Raw genomic sequence first — 7,039 nt, forward strand, 5'->3', positions numbered from 1 at the left:
GTGAAAGATCTCATAAGTCTATAGGCCATGGCGTTCACTCTGCTGATCGGGCTGTTATCGCTGGCGTTGGAGAAGGGCATGCGCTGTAGGGGTCTGGTGGATTGATTGGTTAACCTACTGCGGCATGAGACACTCACCTCGCCATCTCACCTCGCCATCTCGCCGTCCAACCAAAGCCAATCACTAATGGCTTCAGACACACGAGCATGGCTTAGAAAACCTCGACCATGGAAGACCGATTTTACAGGTGACAAGAACCGTCCAGCAAAAAGGAATATTGATGCATGGTCTCAATCTTTTTTGCTGGGCACCGGCAAGAACGAGAAGTTTACAAAAAGAATTAAGGAGCTCGATTTTTCAACCGTCTACAAAGATGGCCCATACATCACTCAACGTCAATTAAGTTCTCTATCAGACGAGGAGTGGGCGGAAGAGAAACAAAAGCTTTTGGATAAAGATAAAGGACGACCACCTCAGGCGTTCAGAAGCAACGTTAGGGATGCCCTCCCTGAGGCTCTGCGCAATGTTTTCAAGACGGCGTTTTTTTACGGAGTTCGGGGCCATAGATGAGGAGCAGGAGGTGAGCGGGGCAGAGGAGACAAGAGCAGACGACTACACGAGCGAGGCAGAGACGGAATTAGCAAAGCTCGACACGCGGTTTAAGGCAGCATTTCACGAACTAGTGATAGAAACGACACATGACCATGTCAAAGACCAACTCGAGAAATTTGCGGTGCTTTTTACAGGCTATCGTGACGAGCATCGAAACGCCATCCCCCAGCTCGAGGCTAAGTACAAACGAAAAGTAGAGCAGGCAGCTGCGAAGCAGGCGAAGAAAATCAGGGGGGGTTCTACTACTACATCAGAAGTTCAATGAATTGGTTGAGAACAATGCGCAGCTTGATGGAGGACTTAATGAGGGGCTCAAACGCAGCGGGGCATCTTTGGCGGAGCTGAACAGGAAGGTTGAAGAATTATACCCAGAACCTCCCATCCTTGTCCAAGTGCACCCAAATCTGCAGGTTCGTAGGATGCACCTCCCCCGCGCCCCGGTTTACCAGATGCTAATATTTCACCTGCGCTAGAAGCAGTCCACCCGACCGATCTCTCGAAAACAAGTCCTACGAATCCCTCGCAAAATCCGAATAAGCGCAATGTCGATTGCTCGGAGGATCTTCCAACAACAATACACCAGGGAGGAGGAGGATTTGGTGATATACACCGAGACGGGGGACGCGAGACACAATTGACCCAACAGACAAGTAAGTCTTGGAGCGAGATTCTCTCGGAGTGTGTGCTGCATAACCTTTGTATTTAGTCATCCATGAAAACCCACCAAGTCAGATAAAGTATCTCCATATCAGCTCGTGTTCAGCCCCTATTCATGTCCGGGCGCTTTCGTCTTGCTGGAAAGATACTGTCTTGTTCCTTCGTCCAATACTGCGCTAGGTCCTGCTGAATTTCCGCTTTTGAGACCGAGGCCGTTCTTCAGCAACGCCTGCTAGGGCCCACTTACGATGTGAGTGGAGGTTACTACAAGTATTCAGTGGCTTCAAGAGGCAACCTAGGCAAGTAACCTGTACGTGGAATGAAATGTAGAATAAAGGACTCAAGTAGCGATGCCTGTAGCAGTGCAGTTGGAGACGGGACTCGGCGGATAATATGTGAGGGGAAAAGGTGATGAATTCTGCACCCAGAGGACTACCAAGCCTACGCTATGCTTGACCATTCTTGATTGCATACTCATATACCTACCGCTATCTAATGTCTTAGATATCACGAACAGGATCGAATGGTGGCACGCTCGTTTCTTCAGCATCGTTGGCTTCCGCGATACTACCTATTGGCTGATAGCCTTGTCCATGTTATTCACGCGGTAAATAAATGTAGATTCTCAGCCTTACTTGATTCGGATACTTTTCTGGCCCGCAAATATTGACTGACATGCCATTCTGCTAGCCCACTCTGGTCAACCCAGTCACCGCCCCACCACTCCTGAGATGCCTTCACCCAGTCTTTGAAAGATACTCCGAGTGCATCGCGTTCGGTTTCTTTAGGTTTCGCCGAAATATTGATCTTATTGAAGAATGTGCGTCGCTCGTCCTTGAGATCTCTATTAGGCAAGTCAAATTAACATCGAGAGGCTGGTCTCACGAGGAATTCCCGCCACCATCTGCCTTCCTTCCATCGTTCCATGCCTGTGACACGGACCATTTCAGACTGCACAACACTAGACCTTTCCGAGCGCTTCATGGTTATCATCACGAAGTGACTGTGTTGAGGTCTCAGCTCGTGTTCGATTCCAGGATTTTCGGTGGTGGGGCTGAGGTGCATGTGACACCACCAGTTGCGATTGGCCTGCTGATTGGCGAGCAATTTCTGAGGGGCCTCATCCATGTCTGAGAAACAACGCAAGCGATGTACCCGATGCACCCGATGCACCCGATGCACCCGATGCACACGATGCACACGATGCACATGATGCTGTTGCACAAGTAAATAATCCCTAACCTGACCGGGCAGTAACTTCAACCGGGGTTCGTGACAAGCTGAACACCAACTACGGCTGTGCGCTTAAGGCCACGAGGCACGAAGCTCCAAAAGCTGTACCCGTAGCGACCGAAGCTCAACTAACTATTCGTCAGTGGTCCACTTTTCACGATTCTGGTAACTCCAGCCTAAAAGAAATACGATTTTAAACGATCAAAGAACTTGGACAGCACCACACTTGCAGAAGCAGCTCAAATGCACTGTCTGTATGGAAACTTGCCTGCTAGGTGGTTTTCGTGTGTGGCGGAAGCTAGCTCGAACGGTGCACATATGCGTGTTCATCTTGAACCCGCACACCGCATTAATAATAGGTAACGCCCGGCTCTTTGCTTCACTATTGCAAGCTTTTGCACCTATCCTCGAAGTGCCACGCCCATCTTGTTGAATCCTCCTACCGCTTTGCTTGCAGATGCGACGCCGAGCTCTTTCTCTCTACTACTCACTTGGTCGCTTTGTTTTTTGTTTAACTGCCTGCAGCTGGCAAATTCGCTGGTCACGAACCAGTTTGTATAATCAAGCGGAGTCGGCTGTGCGCTGTCGCAATTGGAAGCAAAGTGCTTGCAGTTGGAGACTATGTTCTAAAGTCAAAGCAAAGCGGTGTAAATCGAAAGGGTTGCAAAGAGGCCAAGGAGGCCGCATACGCCTTTTTTATTGCTCTTAGTCTAGGGTAAAACTTTTTATATCTTTGCGACTATTAATTTTTCATGCAAGTCTACTAATATCCGCTTTGCTTTAGCTTCTTTATACGCTCCATCTAGCTGGTACGTTCTTCCCGTGTCATTTTCCATGCAGGTCATGAAATGCGCTTTTTTTGAGCTGAGTCTTTGACGGTCGATGCGAGCTCTCATGAGGCTTGCTAGCTGCAGCAGTGCACTTGTTTGGAGCTTAGTCTCGAAATGCAAGCTAACGAGTATTTCGCAATTAAGCAAAGAGCGATAGGCTTGTAGTAGATGGCTAAGGAGTTGGGCGTTCGTATTTGCAAAGCAATAAACAAGATGGGCGTGGTACCCGAGACTAAGTGCAAAGTGTGAGTTGGTAAGTTAGGCTTGCATTCGCGTTTAAGATAAAAATGCATATTCGTACAACTTGAAGAATAGTGAAAGGTTTCACATGATTTTATTACACGACTTCTCAGACTTTGCCTTGTTTTTTGCTTTCCTTCTGCAAGCCCAAAATGGCAAACACGGGAGGTGACCCGCGACACGCTACACGGAAGCCCCGGAACTTTGCAATAGCACGCATTTTTTGCTGAAATGGAATGCTCCAGTCTTGACTACATCAGTAAGACCGAAGAATCCTCCACGACGCCGACAGTGGACGTGGACGTGGCCGCTCGTTCTCCTTCTCGTTCCCCTTCTCCTGATTCTCGAGCTCGTGGACAACGAAGGACAAGTTACTCGTTACTCTTCCGATCAATCCCTCAATTTCATGATTCGACCCTCCAAAACAAAGTAAACATGTCTCGCCAACGCGACTCACGACCTTCCTCACAGCCAGCCATCAATCCCCGGGAATTAGAAGAAGGAATCCCAGGACGAGTTCTTCAGAATTGGAAAGCCAAGGTCTCCGAATTTCTATCTCCCGTATCTCCAAAACTTGAGCAGATCACGCGCCTGACTTCAAAAACGATCCGCCTTACGCTTCTTACGGGACACCTGCGATGCCTGGAACAAAGTGTATAAAGGGCAATTCTATTTTCATATTCCATGATCCGAATATGGGTCCCTCAATTGCCGTCGATCCACCAGATCACTGGCCGCAAATGGGTCTTCTAGGAGACACGGTGGACCTTTCCGCCCTAGTGGCATATATGAAGGAGGAAGCACGACTCGGGGAAGAGACCAAAGACAAGGAGAGGTTGTTAGAGGCGTTCAAGATACTTGCAGAGCTCAAAGCCGACTCAGTAGAATGGATTGAAGAAAGCCACAAGCGGTTCCCTGGTGATGATGCGGTGGAATCGATGTGTCGGTGCATGGAAGAGCTGTATCCTGAGTCAGGCGGATCACGCCAGGGTATTTTGGAATAATGGGTGCTCTGATCCAAGCATTGATGTATCCATGGCAGAAGCAATCAAGATGGGAAGTTCTAAAAGAGGCCGTGGACCATGGCTCGGTGAAGCGGGAATGGCGCAAATTTAAACCTGGAGGAAAAACTCGATCTCATTATGAATGTTTCTTGATACCACTTGATCCTTGTCTTGTAAGAATTGTGGTACGCAGGTAACAGATCGATGGTATACAGCAGGCACAGCAGGCACACACTGCAACCACTGTTACTCGTACCAGAAGCGCAACGGTGTTCTGCGACCCGGAGAAGCAGGTGTTCTGAACCGCCGCAGACGGGGTAAGAAGGCAAGTTCTCCTACCCTTCGCCATGAGCATTAGAGCTTACCAAGTCTTTTGATTAGCTGCCGTCACTTGACGCAGCTCCCAATGCTCTCCCTGCGGAAAGGGTGCCTTCTCCATATTTGGACGTACTGTGAAAGCATGGCTCCGGTGACATCATACTGGGAAGATCGGTGACATTATTGAAGTCAAGATTCTTATCTTTATTCGGAAAGGAGCTGGTGCGGAGGATCAATGGCCGGTGGAGATGGATACAGAGCAATCACGTCCAGCACGACATTCCTTATTTCGAGCTTTATTTTCAAGAATGTGGTTGGAAGGAATTCTTTGAAGAAGGATCTCAATTCAATACTGCCATGTTCCACATTGTCCTACTGAACACTCTTCTGGTTCCGACTTCTTATCCTTCAAATGAATCAATCTCCCATCTCCATACCAGGTGCTACTTGCTCTCCCTTGGGTTCGACATTCCCACGCGCTGAGGCCGGCAGTCCGATCATCGGCGAATCCATATCCGAATCACAGCCGAGCCGCGAATCGTTGGTATTTACCTTGAACCATTTTTTGAGCAGTGGGACGCGAAGGAGGAAGGAACTCCCGGAAAGAACAAGTGCCTGTGGATGTAAGCACTCCCCTGAACGGTTGTCCAATATCTCAGGATAGAGTCACTTACTGCAAGGAAAATATGCGAGGTGTTCGAATATTCCCATATATACTTGAACATGCCACCCGTAGCTGCCAACTGAACAAGATAAAAAAGCTATCTGTATCCGGATCAATGTATTACTCGACGCTCCCCAGAGGATAATCGAGTGTCCCACAAGAGACATGACATGTAGCGCGAGGGAGAGGATTGTTGCGCTTCGAATCAAGATTGCCATTGTTCGGTATGATACCACAACTCTGTCTTAATATCAGTTAGTGCTACTTGAAAACTCGGCTTGCAATAGGCTCACCTAGTGGTAATACAACCAAGGACGAACAAGAATAGATTGAACACGCAGAATAATAGAATGACTGCCAAACCAAATTTGTGCTCGCGCACTTTTGCTCTCCAGTTGATCAACAGTGTTAATGAGCTTGACAGCTTGGTAACAATTAGCCAGTAGTGCTTTTATGTAGGAAGTTCGGGAATGCTTCTTCTATTGCTGAAAGAAGGAAAGCTGTTAGAAGCCAGAGAACGTAGGTTTGTTTCGTATCCATAAAAACAATGACTTCCAGACTTATAGAGCATCCCAAAAACAAAGCGGCATAAATGTGATGCTTTGGCGGATTTGTTTTATGCGTCGAATTCGCTGAATTCGCTGGAATCCATTGGCAGATGATTCTAACCAATCCGATGAATAAAATAAATGTTGCAAGCAATACATCAATCTGGGGCTGCATAGTGAATAGTGTGTGGAAGAGCCAAAAGTCGCGCTGCATGTAGACTTATATTACTGACGGCTGTCGGGATTCGAGATGGTAGAAGCGGGACTTGAATAACCCTAGTTGTGAGCTTCTTCTCCCGAAAAAGAAACAAGCCCGAGTTTAGCAAGGATCGCGCGTGGCGGCGTCGTGAAACCTGCTAATCCGCCTCTTCTTGAAGGTTCCACAACAGCCAATACCGGATTCGTTTGGTCAGACAGCACGGAACACGAGGTGAGTTCCCCGGAATCTCAAACATGATCGATCAATTCTGGGCAGATCAACTCGAAAGCGGCAGGCCTTTGAGAGGTCATATAGCCGTCCCTTGGTGAAGATTGTCACATTACCCTTTGTTTTAGTAAAGCGAACTTGAGCAAACATGACAGTATGTACATTCCCAATCTGAAGGGATTACATTTCTAACAAAAGAACAGAAAGCGTTCTCACCCGATCCGACTAGGTCCATCATTGCTGCTCTAGTGGTGGAAGACGCACAAAAGAAAAGTGAAAAAAAAGAAGCGGAGGGGAAACAGAAGGTCGAGGAGAGCGAGGAGAGGCAGAGAGCTGTGAAAAAGAAAGGGAAAGATGTGGAAGAATAGCTGCTGGATGGACAAACAAATCTTGCGCAAATCATCGCCAGCGCTATCTGCGCAGCCATGTTGGACGAAGCTCTTCACTTCAACTTCACCACTTCACCACTTCACCACTTCACCACTTCACCACTTCACCACTTCACC

At 48.0% G+C, this 7,039-nt stretch overlaps 2 protein-coding genes across 2 annotated transcripts; one reads left to right on the forward strand and one right to left on the reverse strand.

The window, feature by feature from the left end:
- Nucleotides 1-186: 186 nt before the first annotated feature.
- Nucleotides 187-877, forward strand: LY89DRAFT_734186 (uncharacterized protein; the record flags this gene model as incomplete). The annotated part of the gene is made up of 2 exons (XM_018219887.1): nt 187-525; nt 578-877. The coding sequence occupies 2 exons, from the start codon at nt 187-189 to the stop codon at nt 875-877; spliced, it is 639 nt and encodes a 212-aa protein (XP_018071560.1).
- A 547-nt stretch (nt 878-1,424) lies between these two features.
- On the reverse strand, nt 1,425-2,397 carry LY89DRAFT_718857 (uncharacterized protein; the record flags this gene model as incomplete). Its single annotated transcript, XM_018218453.1, has 3 exons — nt 1,425-1,855; nt 1,905-2,103; nt 2,155-2,397. 3 exons carry the CDS (start codon nt 2,395-2,397, stop codon nt 1,770-1,772), a joined length of 528 nt encoding a protein of 175 aa, XP_018071561.1. The 3' UTR covers nt 1,425-1,769.
- Between the last annotated feature and the right edge of the window lie 4,642 nt (nt 2,398-7,039).

This window comes from Mollisia scopiformis, assembly GCF_001500285.1.
Source record: "Mollisia scopiformis unplaced genomic scaffold LY89scaffold_12, whole genome shotgun sequence".
NCBI classification, from domain to species: Eukaryota; Fungi; Ascomycota; class Leotiomycetes; order Helotiales; family Mollisiaceae; genus Mollisia; species Mollisia scopiformis.